Source organism: Callionymus lyra, chromosome 17 (assembly GCF_982586985.1).
Source record: "Callionymus lyra chromosome 17, fCalLyr1.hap1.1, whole genome shotgun sequence".
NCBI classification, from domain to species: domain Eukaryota; kingdom Metazoa; phylum Chordata; class Actinopteri; order Syngnathiformes; family Callionymidae; genus Callionymus; species Callionymus lyra.
In genome coordinates this window covers 23,342,474-23,359,973 of record NC_141834.1, presented here as the reverse complement: position 1 = coordinate 23,359,973, position 17,500 = coordinate 23,342,474, and the positions used below count along the sequence as shown (strand labels likewise).

The following is a 17,500-nucleotide window of genomic DNA, read 5'->3' as shown; positions in this document are numbered from 1 at the left end:
TCATCTTCATCTTCATCTTCATCTTCATGATCATCATCTTCATCTTCTTCATCTTCATCTTCATCTTCATGATCATCATCTTCATCTTCTTCATCTTCATCATCATCATCAATACTCTTTAAGTTACTTATTCACAGTTATATTCTTTATAAACTTAAACTCCATCTTAAGTAACCTTTGCTCGTCTGTTAATAAAGTTTCCAATAAATAACTGTTTATTTAAATATAAACTTGTCGGCTCTCATTTAAATAGAAGCCTGTGATCCTCGTCAGACATGTTTAAATGAACGAATATAAACGACTATAAGTGATCAGATCTTGGATGAGGTTCAAGACAGAAGTCAAGTTTCTTCTTCTCCATATTTGCTGAACATCTGTTTGTTCCTCCATCAAGAATTCAACGAGTCCAACATTAAACTTGTCTTTATCTTGAGCGAAAATAAACTGTTCATCCATTTAAATTCATGTTTTCAAGTGTTTCCTGATCACAGACTCGGGTTCATTTAAATATCATTTGAATATGTAAATGAGGACGAGGAAAGGGACGAACAAGCTGCGATTAATTCTACATTGATTGTGAGTTTATGTGTGTGCACGTGCAGATTCAGAATACTTCTGTACGTGCACTATTTTCTGCTTGAACCAGTTCACGGACATTTATTGATTTATTGATTTTCTAACTGAAATCAAATCACTTTAAGAGTCAAAACATTTGATTCAAAACTCTCATCAACCTCTGCTACTCTCACTCCCTCTCAGTGAACTCATCGCTGTAGCTATTAGCAGCTTTTCCCGTCGTCACGTTTCTCACTTCCTGCTTCCTGTTAGACTGAACTCGAGTCTGGTCTAGGTTTGCTAGAACAGGAGCTCAAAGGTCAAGGGTCAAGGGTTAGGGTTGACATGCGACCCCGTCTCTCCGCAGGCGTACGACGGCAAAGATGGCGGCGCGGCGCTGCTGGGCTCCTTCACGGGTGCGTCCATGCAGGGCGTGTCCTTGAGCAGCACCTCCAACTTCCTGTGGCTGGAGTTCTTCTCCGACCAGGAGGCCACGGCCTCAGGGTTCCGGCTGACGTTCCACAGTGAGTCGCGTTTACGGTTTAATCGTTTTAATCATTAAATCCTAATAAGAATAATAATAAAATCCACAATATAGGATAAAAAACTGTGAGAAAATAATAATTAAATGAATGCTTTTATTTTCGGATAAAAAATAAGCTATAATGAAAAAAACAACAACAAAGTCCTTCACTTGAAAATATCAATAAAAACATTCAAAGAACATGTAAAGTTTTTTCTGGTTTTAGATCCAAGTAGTTAATATTTATTTGTTTTATTATTATTTGTTTTCTTTCTCTTGATATTCGATCATCTTTATTTAGTGACGAGAGAATAAATCATGAAAACATCCTTGAATTGAAAGAAGTTGAGAAGCTATCAATGGACGCTTGGACAGCTGTCAATCATGTCGTCAGAACATGATTGACATGAGTTTAAACTTAAAAAGTTGTGATTTTTAAATGTGAAATAGAAACAGTGATGAATCTTTGAAGAACTAAATCAACGACAGAACAAAGTGTCGGATTGAAGGACTTACAAGAAAAACATACAAAGATTAAAAACAACACAAAAAATATTTAGAAAAATGTAAATGTCACAACCGATGTTGCATATATATTGATATATGTATATAAATATAATGATATCATTATTTTATATCATTATATTGATATATATGTATATCAATATAATGATATAATATAATGATATCAATTATTTCATATCATTATATTGATATATGCATATAAATATAATAATATAATGATATCAATTATTTTATATCATTATATTGATATATATGTATATCAATATAATAATATAATATAATGATATCAATTATTTCATATCATTATATTGATATATGCATATAAATATAATAATATAATGATATCAATTATTTTATATCATTATATTGATATATATGTATATCAATATAATAATATAATATAATGATATCAATTATTTCATATCATTATATTGATATATGTATATAAATATAATAATATAATGATATAAATTATTTTTGCAGGAAAAAACAAATAAAAACAAATATTAAAAGGAAATGTGTTAAAAGACAGAAATAACATAATCATGTGATTAATTTCAAATATTTCTACATTTTATTCACTAAATACCCAGAGTTTAATCGTGAAGAAGAAAAGGTTGAAATCTGTGACGACGAACCCAAGCGTCTCTGGTCTCGTCCTCAGGCTTCGAACTGTCTCACTGTGACGACCCCGGCGTTCCTCAGTTCGGCTTCAAGGTCAGCGACGAGGGTCACTTTGCCGGCGGCGCCGTGTCGTTGGGCTGCGAGCGCGGCTACACGCTGCACGGCGGCGCCACGCTGCGCTGCATGACGGGCGACCGGCGGGCCTGGGACTCCAGCCTGCCCTCCTGCATCGGTGCGTCCACCCGCCTCCATCCATCAGCACTTTTGCTGCACTTTTCCCAGCAGCCCCGGCTGCGAGCAGAAGGTACAGTCTCGGCGGCGCATCTGTATTCATGACGTGCGGTGACGGCGGGATGATGAAGCCATTACCTGCACGGAGGTGCCGCTGGAGTGATGGATGGAGGGAGACGATGAGTTTCAAACGCTGAGCAGGAAACGCTGCTAAACGCTGCGACGCTCGCATGAGTCGCTCGCCCTCCAGACCACGACCTCCATGGGGTCACATCCCGGAGGTCGTCGAGGTCGAAGCGATTGAAACAAAAATCTCTTTTTAATCAAACGGATTCAATGTTTTTATTTCGATTCTATTCAGTGATTTTATCCGTAAAGTGACCTTGTGAGTCGTAAACACAAGTAATATTATTGTTATTAACTTTAAATCAAACGACACAATGTTTGTAATGAATTGAATCACAGAAGGTGACGCTCGCCTGCACAACAGTATTCACTGAACATACTTTATACTAGTACTGGCACAAATACTGCGTCAGGGTCAAATGTATCATAACCAGGGTCTGAAGGATCAGGTTCAAGGTGAAGGATCTGAAATCATTGAAATAATATTCATTTGATATGTTTTATAAATGGTTCAAATCTCATCTAAATTCAATGTATTTGATATTTTCTTGGGGGTCTTCTGCCGCCCTGCTGCCCCCTCGACTCTCCTTCCCTGAGAGTCAAGTTGTTGATTTTCAATGTGAATATAAATAATCTTTAAACTCTGGTGAACTTAACTTCATGCTGATCAACTTTATTGTACTTTATAAACTTTACAAATACTTCTACTAGGAAGGAAGTAAGTAAGAGGCAGGGGGCGCTAGAGTTCACTCTCTTCTGTGAGGTGAACTGTGTTGAACTGAGACCAGAAGAACTTTCTTCTTGTGAACTAAACATATTCTCGTCAAATGTACAGAAACTTCAAAATAATCATGTTTTTAAATAACTTTTTTCTTTTATATTTTCTTTCTGTCGTGAATGTTTGACAAATGAATGAAACTCAAAATGAAATAATTATTCATTAAAATTCTACCTTTTAAAGAAGAAAATCCAGTTTTTCATGTATTTATTGATGTATTGTTTACTTTCCTGATAAATAATCTTGTTTAATCTTGTCGTTTCCATTAAAAACATTTTATTTTATGTAATTTATTTTAAATAATCGAAGGTATTTTCACGTTGTTTGTTTTTATGCCTCAATTGTTTCTAAGATTTATTTCCAAATAAATACTATATTTATTTTAACATGTTTTAATGTTTATTCTCTGGACGAGGAGCCGAACATTTTGTATTATTTTATTAAATATTGTTATGTTTTCATGTTCGCAGCCGAGTGTGGAGGGAGTTTCAAGGGGGAGTCCACGGGTCGCATCCTCTCGCCGGGGTACCCCTTCCCGTACGACAACAACCTGAGGTGCACCTGGACCATCGAGGTGGACTCGGGGAACATCGTCAGGTAACTGGACTCCAGCAGAAGCTCATGACACGAGAGAAGGAAGAGACGATGTCAGTTCTTCGGTCAAACCATCATGTCCACGACGACACTTGTGCGTCTTGTGCCAGCGAGTCGTTCAGTTCTGCGGGCGATGCTTCGTCGCAGCAGCAGCTCCGGCGTCTCACGATGGCGTCGCTGCTGCAGCGTCTGATCGACGACGTGAGAAAGTTTTCCTGGAGAAGGATTCGTTTGAGAACAATCATGTTTGGTGCTGAGCTATCGAAGCGAACCTTAATCTGACTTTGCTCAGCAGCAGTTCCTCGTCGCAGGAAAACAGCCACGGAGCTCGAGGCAGCGTCAAATATATCTTTTAAACGTGCGCAGAAACTCTATTAGAACCAGATCAACTGTGGAGCTATCTGTGTCGTGTTGACCTCCAGCCATTAGGGGGAGCTGCAGCTAAATCAATGGTGTGAGCTCATTTATCAGGTTGTTTTTATTTAGAGTTTCTTCTGGTTGATAAGAAGCGTCACGTAAACTATTGAAGGCTCAGACAATACTTAACGTAGATCTTCTTTTAGAACATTTATATATTTCTTCATGACTCACGACGTGTTCCTCCTCCAGCCTGCAGTTCTTGGCCTCGGACACCGAAGCGTCTCACGACATCCTGAAGGTCTGGGACGGTCCTCCGGAGAACGAGATGCTGCTGAGGGAGGTGAGCGGGTCTCTGCTGCCCGAGGGGATCCACTCCACCCTCAACCTCGTCACCATCCAGTTCGAGACCGACTTCTACATCACCAAGTCCGGCTTCGCCATCGACTTCTCCAGTGAGTACTTCCTGTGTCACTGTGTACTGTGATACATCATGATACTCTGTGATACACTGTGATACATCTTGATACATTGTGATACATCTTAAAATATTGATGTACATCGCTAAAAATCATGATACAATTTAATACATCATGATACATCATGATACTCTGTCTTACACTGTGATACATCATGATACATCGTGATACATCTTCAAATATTGATATACATCATTATACATCATAATACAATTTAATACATCATGATACATTTTAATACATGTAGTACATTTTTTAATACATGGTTATACATTGTGATACATTTTGATACACCGTAATACATTATGATACACTGTAATACATCATGATACAGTATGATACACTGTAATACATCATGCAACATTTTAATACACCATGATACATTATGATAAAGTGTAATACACCATGACACATCATGATACATTTTAACACACCATGATACATCATGATACACTGTAATCGACATGATACATTATGATACACTGTAAAACATCATGATACATCATGATGATACATGATACATCATGATACATCATGATGTTTTACTGTAATACATATGATGTTTTACAGTGCATCATGATACATTATGCTACACTGTAATACATCATGATACATTATGATACATTATAATACATCATGATAAATCTTGATGTATTACAGTGCATCATGATACATTATGCTTCACTCTAATACATCATGATACATCATGATACATTATGCTACACTGTAATACACCATGATACATCATGATACATCATGATACTCTGTAATACATCCTGACACATCCTGACTCGTGTCCGTCAGGTTCTCTGGCGACCGCCTGCAGAGACCCCGGGATCCCCATGAACGGCAGCCGGAGCGGGGAAGGGAAGGAACCCGGAGACTCGGTGACCTTCCTGTGTGACCCGGGGTACGAGCTGCAGGGCGAGAGCAGGATCACCTGCATCCAGGTGGAGAACAGATACTACTGGCAGCCCAGCCCCCCCGGCTGCATCGGTGAGACCCCGCTGTGAAAACACATTTGTTGGAGGTCCGCGGTCTCGAGGCGTCACAGCTCATTACTCGCCGCTGCAATTAGAAATAATTACACTAAGTAGAGCCTCGTGAACCTGAATGTTCTTGAGTGGACGCCAGCAGTCAGTCCTTCACACAACAAGACATGTTTCCTGCTCACAGTCGCTTCAAAAGTCGCTCATCGAGCAGAAGTTTGTGAAGATTCTTGTGGTTTTTATCTCGTTGGCGTCTTCGCCGCTGATGAGTCACCTTTGAAGAGGGTTTACGGTGCAGGAACGCAGGGTTCCCCAGATGCCGAGCCCCTAAAAGTGTCATCTGAATCACGGGGACCTGATCTATCCCGTTAGGTCTCAGCCGAGTGGAAAACTTGTTTATATTTATGAGCCCAATTTAAACCGCCCTTATGTCTTATTATTGTCACATCTGCTTCCTCGCCGTTACCATAACGACGGCGTGAAGTAGCCATTAACGCCGGCGTCGATCCTCGAGACGACGTCGTAAACAACATCATTCCTACATTTAGTCTTCGTTAGGACGCGACTCGGAACATCTCGCGCCTTCACTGACGGAAAGATCGGAAGTGACGTTAAAACACAATAACGATGGTTTTTACTATTTTAAGGAGCAAAAGTTAACAAGGAAGGACGAGTCGAGCCACGTTTGATAAAAAGAATCAAAATTATAGTTGCATTTTTCATTTTAAATTTGCATTGACCTGTGTTGTCGAAATATTTTTAACCGTGAATAGGATTTAAAGCGACGACTTAACCAAATAAAATATTTTTTATTTTATTTTGAAGGGTAAAAGTTAACAAGGAAGGATGAGTCGAGCCACGTTTCTCAAAGAATAAGTTGTTCATTTAAATGTTTGTTACATCGTAAGTATTAACGCAGCAGATCTTTGCATCTAACAAAATAAAAGTATAGTAAATTAAACCAATTAAAATGATTGGTGCTTTTATTTTGAAGAACAAAAGTTAACAAGGAAGGATGAGTCGAGCCACGTTTGAAAATGTTTTTAGTTACATTGTAAATATTAGATTTACATTCACTGATCCAGGAGAGATTTTAAAGGATCTAAAAATATTAGAACAATAAATGGATTTAAAGCCACAATTTAAAAAAGTGTCTTTTGTTGACGAGCAAAAGTTAACAAGGAAGGATGAGTCGAGCTACGTTTGCTCCTGAAAAAACTAGCTGTAAATCCAAATGTATTTTTCTTCTATTCTAACTTCCACATGTGCAGTCAAAGGTCACCATGAACATTATGAAGGTCAAAGGCAAAACAACCACAGATTATTATCTAATAATATTTAGATAATTTGTAATGATTTTTTAAATTCAATGTTGATCTCAGATGATAAAAACTGTGCTAGAGTTGATTCAAGGATCACTTCCTGGTTACAGTTGATGGAGTTTCTTGTCCTGATGTGACCTTGAAGCTCCGTCACTGACTTCACTTCAGATGACAATCTTTCCTCCTTCGGCTCCGTCGTCGTCGTTTTCATCGTCTTCATCGTCTTCATCGTCTTCATCGTCTTCATCGTCTTCATCGTCTTCATCGTCTTCATCGTCTTCATCGTCTTCATCGTCGTCATCGTCTTCATCGTCTTCATCGTCTTCATCGTCGTCATCGTCTTCATCGTCTTCATCGTCTTCATCGTCTTCATCGTCTTCATCGTCTTCATCGTCGTCATCGTCTTCATCGTCTTCATTGTCTTCATCGTCTTCATCGTCTTCATCGTCGTCATCGTCTTCATCGTCTTCATCGTCTTCATCGTCTTCATCGTCTTCATCGTCTTCATCGTCTTCATCGTCTTCATCGTCGTCATCGTCTTCATCGTCTTCATCGTCTTCATCGTCTTCATCGTCTTCATCGTCGTCATCGTCTTCATCGTCTTCATCGTCTTCATCGTCTTCATCGTCTTCATCGTCTTCATCGTCTTCATCGTCGTCATCGTCTTCATCGTCTTCATCGTCTTCATCGTCTTCATCGTCTTCATCGTCTTCATCGTCTTCATCGTCGTCATCGTCTTCATCGTCTTCATCGTCTTCATCGTCTTCATCGTCTTCATCGTCTTCATCGTCGTCATCGTCTTCATCGTCTTCATCGTCTTCATCGTCTTCATCGTCTTCATCGTCGTCATCGTCTTCATCGTCTTCATCGTCTTCATCGTCGTCATCGTCTTCATCGTCTTCATTGTCTTCATCGTCTTCATCGTCTTCATCGTCGTCATCGTCTTCATCGTCTTCATCGTCTTCATCGTCTTCATCGTCTTCATCGTCTTCATCGTCGTCATCGTCTTCATCGTCTTCATTGTCTTCATCGTCTTCATCGTCTTCATCGTCGTCATCGTCTTCATCGTCTTCATCGTCTTCATCGTCTTCATCGTCTTCATCGTCTTCATCGTCGTCATCGTCTTCATCGTCTTCATCGTCTTCATCGTCTTCATCGTCTTCATCGTCTTCATCGTCTTCATCGTCTTCATCGTCTTCATCGTCGTCATCGTCTTCATCGTCTTCATCGTCGTCATCGTCTTCATCGTCTTCATCGTCTTCATCGTCTTCATCGTCTTCATCGTCGTCATCGTCTTTATCATCGTCTTCATCGTCGTCATCATCTTCATCGTCGTCATCATCTTCATCTTCATCATCGTCTTCATCGTCGTCATCGTCTTCATCTTCTTCATCGTCGTCATCGTCTTCATCGTCTTCATCATCGTCTTCATCGTCTTCATCGTCTTCATCGTCTTCATCGTCGTCATCGTCTTCATCGTCTTCATCGTCTTCATTGTCTTCATCGTCGTCATCGTCTTCATCATCGTCTTCATCGTCTTCATCGTCTTCATCATCGTCTTCATCGTCTTCATCGTCTTCATCGTCTTCATCGTCGTCATCGTCTTCATCGTCTTCATCGTCTTCATTGTCTTCATCGTCGTCATCGTCTTCATCATCGTCTTCATCGTCGTCATCGTCTTCATCATCGTCTTCATCGTCGTCATCATCTTCATCTTCATCATCGTCTTCATCGTCTTCATCGTCGTCATCGTCTTCATTGTCTTCATCGTCGTCATCGTCTTCATCATCGTCTTCATCGTCGTCATCATCTTCATCTTCATCATCGTCTTCATCGTCTTCATCGTCGTCATCGTCTTCATTGTCTTCATCGTCGTCATCATCTTCATCTTCATCATCGTCTTCATCGTCTTCATCGTCGTCATCGTCTTCATTGTCTTCATCGTCGTCATCATCGTCTTCATCGTCTTCATCGTCGTCATCATCTTCATCTTCTTCATCTTCTTCTCTTCTCTTCTCACGGTTGCCGAGCGAGTGAAGACGAAGAAGCAAACGTTTGAAAGTTTCAATCCTTGTTCGTCACACGTTCAAACTTTTACCTCAAACTGAAGCAGAAGATAAAGTGAAGAATCTTCATGATTTTAAATGAACGAGGAGATTCAGCGAGTGGGAAAAAAATCCAATTAAAACACAAATGAAACTGAAAAGATTTGTGTTTACAAATTCAACAACTGTTGTTTCCTTTTTTTTCAACCAATTTAAGTAAAAAAGTGTGACGTAGAAATGGTTAAATTTTCCATCTTGTGTCCAAATTTAATAAACATTTGTTTGCCTTTAAAAAAACAAAACAATCCTAGCATAGCAATTAGCACATTATTATCTTTGCTACTAGCATGCTAATAAAAGAAAGAATACAGGTTCAATAGACGATAGCATTAGCATTGCTACTAGCATGCTAATACAAGAAAGAATACAAGTTCAATAGACGATAGCATTAGCATGCTAGCATGCTAATAAAAGAAAGAATACAGGTTCAATAGACGATAGCATTAGCATTGCTACTAGCATGCTAATACAAGAAAGAATACAAGTTCAATAGACGATAGCATTATCATGCTAAAATGCTAATAAAAGAAAGAATACAAGTTCAATAGGCGATAGCATAAGCATGCTAGCATACTAATGAAAGAAAGAATACAGGTTCATTAGACGGTAGCATTAGGATGCTAGCATGCTAATAAAAGAAAGAATACAGGTTCAACAGACGATAGCATTACATGCTAACTAGCATGAGCTCAATTGAAACACAAGACAAAGATTCAGGTTCGACTTTAAATGTTGAATATTAAATATATGCTGTAACATTTCACACTAGCGATCTCGGCGTCTCCGGTGTTAGACGCGGTGGTTACGGCCGGAGGTCGTGAAAGGTCGAGCGACTTTACTCAATTATATTTAACGACCCGCGGGAGCTGTTCCTCCGCCAGACTCAGCAGGTCAGACTCTAATCATGTGCGTCTGCAGCGCCGTGTGGTGGGAACGTGACGGGCTCGTCCGGCTTCATCCTGTCGCCCAACTACCCTCATCCGTACCCCCACAGCAAGGACTGCGACTGGATGATCGCCGTGCACTCGGACTACGTCATCTCGCTCGCCTTCATCAGGTAACTTTCACCAGAAGAAACACTTTTCTCAGAACTCATATCACCAGAGTTTGGTTCAGTGTCGTGGAGACTACATCTCCCACAATGCACTTTGTTTTTCATGCCAAAGAACACAAGCATTTCAAGTCGATCACAAATTGCTTCATTTTGTTTTTGAATAACTTCCACGTGATCTTCTGCCCTTAGTTGTAGCAAAATGTGCTAAAAGTCATTGATTCTATTTCTATTTATTATTATTATTGATAATTTGTATTTATTTTTCATTTTTTTGTAGCATATTAATTATTATTTTTTGGTTTTCACACACTGTTAGTGTTTTAAAAATATATATACATAAAATGATTAAGAAAAAAACAGTGAAAGTGAAAAAAACCTCATTAAATGAAAATTAAAAAGTACTAGTTTATTTTTATCTTGAAGTGAATCATGGGTAAAATCATTACCTCAAGAATCCAGTGTAATTTAATGGTTTACACTTCAGTGTTTTTCTTGTGGTTAAAAAACATTGAATTCCTATATTTTGAATTGAAGATATAAATCCAAGTGTTTGTATCGACATGAACGACTCCGGCTTCAAAAGCTTCAAATGTGTCAGAAACATCAGGAACATGAAGCTGAAGCTCCATGACTGTCTTCTGTGGTGGAACATCTCCTCAGTATCGAGCAGATCATCCATGAGCTGCTCAGGAGCCGGGGTCGTGTCCAGGTGTGAAGGGAGATAGTGGAGCCTCGGTCCGTCCACTTCTCACAGGGAATAGTACTCGCAGCACCAAACACTCCTGACAGGGAATAGTACTCACAGCACCAAACACTCCTCACAGGGTATAGTACTCACAGCACCAAACACTCCTCACAGGGAATAGTACTCGCAGCACCAAACACTCCTCACAGGGAATAGTACTCGCAGCACCAAACACTCCTCACAGGGAATAGTACTCACAGCACCAAACACTCCTCACAGGGAATAGTACTCACAGCACCAAACACTCCTCACAGGGAATAGTACTCACAGCACCAAACACTCCTCACAGGGAATAGTACTCGCAGCACCAAACACTCCTCACAGGGAATAGTACTCGCAGCACCAAACACTCCTCACAGGGAATAGTACTCACAGCACCAAACACTCCTCACAGGGAATAGTACTCACAGCACCAAACACTCCTCACAGGGAATAGTACTCGCAGCACCAAACACTCCTCACAGGGAATAGTACTCACAGCACCAAACACTCCTCACAGGGAATAGTACTCGCAGCACCAAACACTCCTCACAGGGAATAGTACTCGCAGCACCAAACACTCCTCACAGGGAATAGTACTCGCAGCACCAAACACTCCTCACAGGGAATAGTACTCGCAGCACCAAACACTCCTCACAGGGAATAGTACTCGCAGCACCAAACACTCCTCACAGGGAATAGTACTCGCAGCACCAAACACTCCTCACAGGGAATAGTACTCGCAGCACCAAACACTCCTCACAGGGAATAGTACTCGCAGCACCAAACACTCCTCACAGGGAATAGTACTCACAGCACCAAACACTCCTCACAGGGAATAGTACTCGCAGCACCAAACACTCCTCACAGGGAATAGTACTCACAGCACCAAACACTCCTCACAGGGAATAGTACTCGCAGCACCAAACACTCCTCACAGGGAATAGTACTCGCAGCACCAAACACTCCTCACAGGGAATAGTACTCGCAGCACCAAACACTCCTCACAGGGAATAGTACTCGCAGCACCAAACACTCCTCACAGGGAATAGTACTCGCAGCACCAAACACTCCTCACAGGAAATATTACTCGCAGCACCAAACACTCCTCACAGGGAATAGTACTCGCAGCACCAAACGCTCCTCACAGGGAATAGTACTCACAGCACCAAACACTCCTCACAGGGAATAGTACTCGCAGCACCAAACACTCCTCACAGGGAATAGTACTCGCAGCACCAAACACTCCTCACAGGGAATAGTACTCGCAGCACCAAACACTCCTCACAGGGAATAGTACTCACAGCACCAAACACTCCTCACAGGGAATAGTACTCGCAGCACCAAACACTCCTCACAGGGAATAGTACTCGCAGCACCAAACACTCCTCACAGGGAATAGTACTCGCAGCACCAAACACTCCTCACAGGGAATAGTACTCGCAGCACCAAACACTCCTCACAGGGAATAGTACTCGCAGCACCAAACACTCCTCACAGGGAATAGTACTCGCAGCACCAAACACTCCTCACAGGGAATAGTACTCACAGCACCAAACACTCCTCACAGGGAATAGTACTCGCAGCACCAAACACTCCTCACAGGGAATAGTACTCGCAGCACCAAACACTCCTCACAGGGAATAGTACTCACAGCACCAAACACTCCTCACAGGGAATAGTACTCGCAGCACCAAACACTCCTCACAGGGTATAGTACTCGCAGCACCAAACACTCCTCACAGGGAATAGTACTCACAGCACCAAACACTCCTCACAGGGAATAGTACTCACAGCACCAAACACTCCTCACAGGGAATAGTACTCGCAGCACCAAACACTCCTCACAGGGAATAGTACTCGCAGCACCAAACACTCCTCACAGGGAATAGTACTCACAGCACCAAACACTCCTCACAGGGAATAGTACTCACAGCACCAAACACTCCTCACAGGGAATAGTACTCGCAGCACCAAACACTCCTCACAGGGAATAGTACTCGCAGCACCAAACACTCCTCACAGGGAATAGTACTCACAGCACCAAACACTCCTCACAGGGAATAGTACTCGCAGCACCAAACACTCCTCACAGGGAATAGTACTCACAGCACCAAACACTCCTCACAGGGAATAGTACTCACAGCACCAAACACTCCTCACAGGGAATAGTACTCACAGCACCAAACACTCCTCACAGGGAATAGTACTCACAGCACCAAACACTCCTCACAGGGAATAGTACTCGCAGCACCAAACACTCCTCACAGGGAATAGTACTCACAGCACCAAACACTCCTCACAGGGAATAGTACTCACAGCACCAAACACTCCTCACAGGGAATAGTACTCGCAGCACCAAACACTCCTCACAGGGAATAGTACTCACAGCACCAAACACTCCTCACAGGGAATAGTACTCGCAGCACCAAACACTCCTCACAGGGAATAGTACTCGCAGCACCAAACACTCCTCACAGGGAATAGTACTCACAGCACCAAACACTCCTCACAGGGAATAGTACTCGCAGCACCAAACACTCCTCACAGGGAATAGTACTCGCAGCACCAAACACTCCTCACAGGGAATAGTACTCACAGCACCAAACACTCCTCACAGGGAATAGTACTCACAGCACCAAACACTCCTCACAGGGAATAGTACTCGCAGCACCAAACACTCCTCACAGGGAATAGTACTCACAGAACCAAACACTCCTCACAGGGAATAGTACTCGCAGCACCAAACACTCCTCACAGGGAATAGTACTCGCAGCAATACTGAGGAGATGTTACTGCAGCAGGAAGTGATGAAAACTTGATTTGATTTGTCGTCTTCGCTTTTATGGACTGAAGAATGAGATTCTACTCAATGATTCTAGGTTTTACTTTTGACTTTTTATATTTTCTGCAGGAAACTAACAAAAAATGATTCTGTAGTATTACTCTGAGAGGCTGTGTAGTACTACTCTGAGAGGCTGTGTAGTACTACTCTGAGAGGCTGCGTAGTATTACTCTGAGAGGCTGTGTAGTACTACTCTGAGAGGCTGCGTAGTATTACTCTGAGAGGATGTGTGGTACTACTGTGAGAGGCTCCATAGTATTACTGTGAGGCTCTGTAGTATTACTCTGGGAGGCTCTGCAGTATTACTCTGAGAGGCTGTGTAGTAATACTCTGTGAGGATCTGTAGTATTACTCTGAGAGGCTGTGTAGTATTACTCTGAGAGACTCTGTAGTTTTACTCTGAGAGGCTGTGTAGTATTACTCTGAGAGGCTGAATAGTATTACTTTGAGATACTGTGTAGTATTACTCTTAGAGGCTGTGTAGTATTACTCTGAGAGGCTGTGTAATATTACTCTTAGAGGCTGTGTAGTATTACTCTGAGAGGCTGTGTAGTATTACTCTGAGAGGATGTGTGGTATTACTCTGAAAGGATGTGTAGTATTACTCTGAAAGGATGTGTCGTATTACTCTGAGAGGCTGTGTAGTATTACTCTGAGAGGCTGTGTAGTATTACTCTGAAGGGATGTGTAGTATTACTCTCAAAGGATGTGTACCATTACTCTGAAAGGATGTGTAGTATTACTCTGAGAGACTGTGTAGTATTACTCTGAAAGTATGTGTAGTATTACTCTGAAAGGATCTGTAGTATTACTCTGAAAGTATGTGTAGTATTACTCTGAAAGTATGTGTAGTATTACTCTGAAAGGATCTGTAGTATTACTCTGAAAGTATGTGTAGTATTACTCTGAAAGGATCTGTAGTATTACTCTGAAAGTATGTGTAGTATTACTCTGAAAGGATCTGTAGTATTACTCTGAAAGGATCTGTAGTTTTACTCTGAAAGTATGTGTAGTATTACTCTGAAAGTATGTGTAGTATTACTCTGAAAGGATCTGTAGTATTACTCTGAAAGGATCTGTAGTATTACTCTGAAAGTATGTGTAGTATTACTTGCTCCATCAGTGAGTCTCAATTGTTTCTAGAACGTCTTCAAACATCTTCTCTTCAGGGAAAACCAATCAAGCGCCTTGGTTCGTCGTGAGCTCCCGTGATTGGCTGATCTGTCCTTCATTTGCATACGTTCATAAAGTGTTGACAACATCTCGTCTGTTGCTGTGATTTGAAGAACGAAACGATCTTCCCTCGACCTCGACCTCTCACAGTAGGTTTGACCTCTGACCTTGTCTCTTCAGCTTCAGCATCGAGCCCAACTACGACTTCCTGTACATCTACGACGGCGCCGACAGCAGCTCGCACCTGATCGGAAGCTTCCAGGACAGCAAGCTCCCCGAGAAGATCGAGAGCTCCTCCAACTTCATGTACCTGGCCTTCAGGAGCGACGGCTCCGTCAGCTACACCGGCTTCCACCTGGAGTACAAAGGTGCGACCCTTGACCTGTGTGTTGTTGTGTTGCTTATGTCATGTTGTGTTGTTCATTTAGTCTGTTGTGTTGCTTATGTCATGTTGTGTTCTTCATTTAGTCATGTTGTGTTGTTCATTTAGTCCTGTTGTGTTGTTTTTTAGTCCTGTTGTGTTGTTCATTTAGTCCTGGTGTGTTGTTTTTTTAGTCCTGTTGTGTTGTTTTTTTAGTCCTGTTGTGTTGTTCATTTAGTCCTGTTGTGTTGTTTATGAAGTCCTGTTGTGTTGTTCATTTAGTCCTGTTGTGTTGTTCATTTAGTCCTGTTGTGTTGTTTATGAAGTCCTGTTGTGTTTTTCATTTAGTCCTGTTGTGTTGTTCATTTAGTCCTGTTGTGTTGTTCATTTAGTCCTGTTGTGTTGTTCATTTAGTCCTGTTGTGTTGTTCATTTAGTCCTGTTGTTTTGTTCATTTAGTCCTGTTGTGTTGTTCATTTAGTCCTGTTGTGTTGTTCATTTAGTCCTGTTGTGTTGTTCATTTAGTCCTGTTGTGTTGTTTATGAAGTCCTGTTGTGTTGTTCATGTGTTTACTTAGTTATGTTGTGTTGTTTTTCTAGTCCTGTTGTGTTGTTCATTTAGTCCTGTTGTGTTGTTCATTTAGTCCTGTTGTGTTGTTCATTTAGTCCTGTTGTGTTGTTTTTCTAGTCCTGTTGTGTTGTTCATTTAGTCCTGTTGTGTTCTTCATTTAGTCCTGTTGTGTTGTTTTTCTAGTCCTGTTGTGTTGTTCATTTAGTCCTGTTGTGTTGTTCACGTGTTCATTTAGTCCTGTTGTGTTCTTCATTTAGTCCTGTTGTGTTGTTTTTCTAGTCCTGTTGTGTTGTTTATTTAGTCCTGTTGTGTTGTTCATGTGTTTATTTAGTCCTGTTTTGTTGTTCAGGCTTTTATTTAGATACACAAATGTTAAAGAATCAACATGCTTTTGTGTACTTGGGTCTGTTTGCACCATTGTTCGGAAGTTCCTTTTGTGTTTAATTTACAATTGAATTGTGTGTGTGTGTGTGTGTGTGCGACCCTGGTGTGTGAAAGCTGCTTTACAAATATAAATAACTTCTCCTTTGGTGCGTGGTCTTAGTGGTTGCATTTGTGTGTGTGCTCGTGTGTGATTGTGTGTTTGCATGCTCATAAATATATACAGTATATATATATATATATATACATACTCTTGTATATACACATACACATATGTGTGTGTGTTCTTCATTTGTGTTTCTTTGTCTGTTTGTGTTGAAAGGTGTGTTTTGTTACCTTGTGTATGTGATTCACTTTTGTGTAGTTGTGTGTTTTGTCTGTCCATGTGTAAACACTTGTTTGTCATCCACCTGGCTATATGTGTGTACTTTTACAGGTGTGTGCTTGTGTGTGTTTAGCACTTGTGTACTCGCAGGTTGTTGTGTCACATAAGTGTGTGTTTGTCGTGTTACATGATAAGTGTACATGTGTGTTGTGTGTAAGTGTCGCCCTCAGCATTAGCATAGAAGCTAGCCTCAGTGAGGTTGTGTTCTTGTGGTCAGAGTTGTCATCATAATTGTGTGTACTCTCGCAGCTAAACTGCGCGAGGCCTGCTTCGACCCGGGGACCGTGATGAACGGCACCAGGATGGGCTCCGACTACAAACTGGGCTCCATGGTGACCTTTCACTGCGAGGCAGGTTACCTGCTGCAGGGTCACTCCTCGCTCACCTGTGTCATGGGCAACAGCAAGAGACCCGAGTGGGACCGAAGCAAGCCCAGCTGTCAAGGTGAGAGATACACAACTACACAACTACACAAGTATACAACTAAACAATGACACAACTATACAATTATACAATGACACAACTACACTATGACAAAACTACACAACTACACAATTATACATAACACAACTATACAACTAAGCAACTACACAACTATACAATTATACAATCACACAACTATACAACGACAAAACTACACATTTATACAATGACACAGCTACACAAAAACCGATGAGTTGAAGGCTGGAGACAAGTCGATCCAAAGAACAGCATACGTAAGCACACACACACTAACACACACATATACACACACACACTAACACACGTATATGTCGCTCCCCAATCTCCTCTTCCTCCTC

The 17,500-nt window shown here is 41.3% G+C and overlaps 1 protein-coding gene across 1 annotated transcript in view; it reads left to right on the top strand.

Annotated features, from left to right (window-relative positions):
- Positions 1-17,500, top strand: part of LOC148063047 (CUB and sushi domain-containing protein 3-like) — a 414,667-nt gene that overhangs the window by 181,367 nt on the left and 215,800 nt on the right. Inside the window, exons 23-30 of the mRNA XM_087812099.1 lie at positions 923-1,079; positions 2,268-2,459; positions 3,833-3,959; positions 4,566-4,768; positions 5,597-5,788; positions 10,127-10,265; positions 15,185-15,372; positions 16,950-17,144. Of these exons, the coding sequence (XP_087668225.1) occupies positions 923-1,079; positions 2,268-2,459; positions 3,833-3,959; positions 4,566-4,768; positions 5,597-5,788; positions 10,127-10,265; positions 15,185-15,372; positions 16,950-17,144 (1,393 nt within the window). The remainder of the gene's footprint in view (positions 1-922; positions 1,080-2,267; positions 2,460-3,832; positions 3,960-4,565; positions 4,769-5,596; positions 5,789-10,126; positions 10,266-15,184; positions 15,373-16,949; positions 17,145-17,500) is intronic.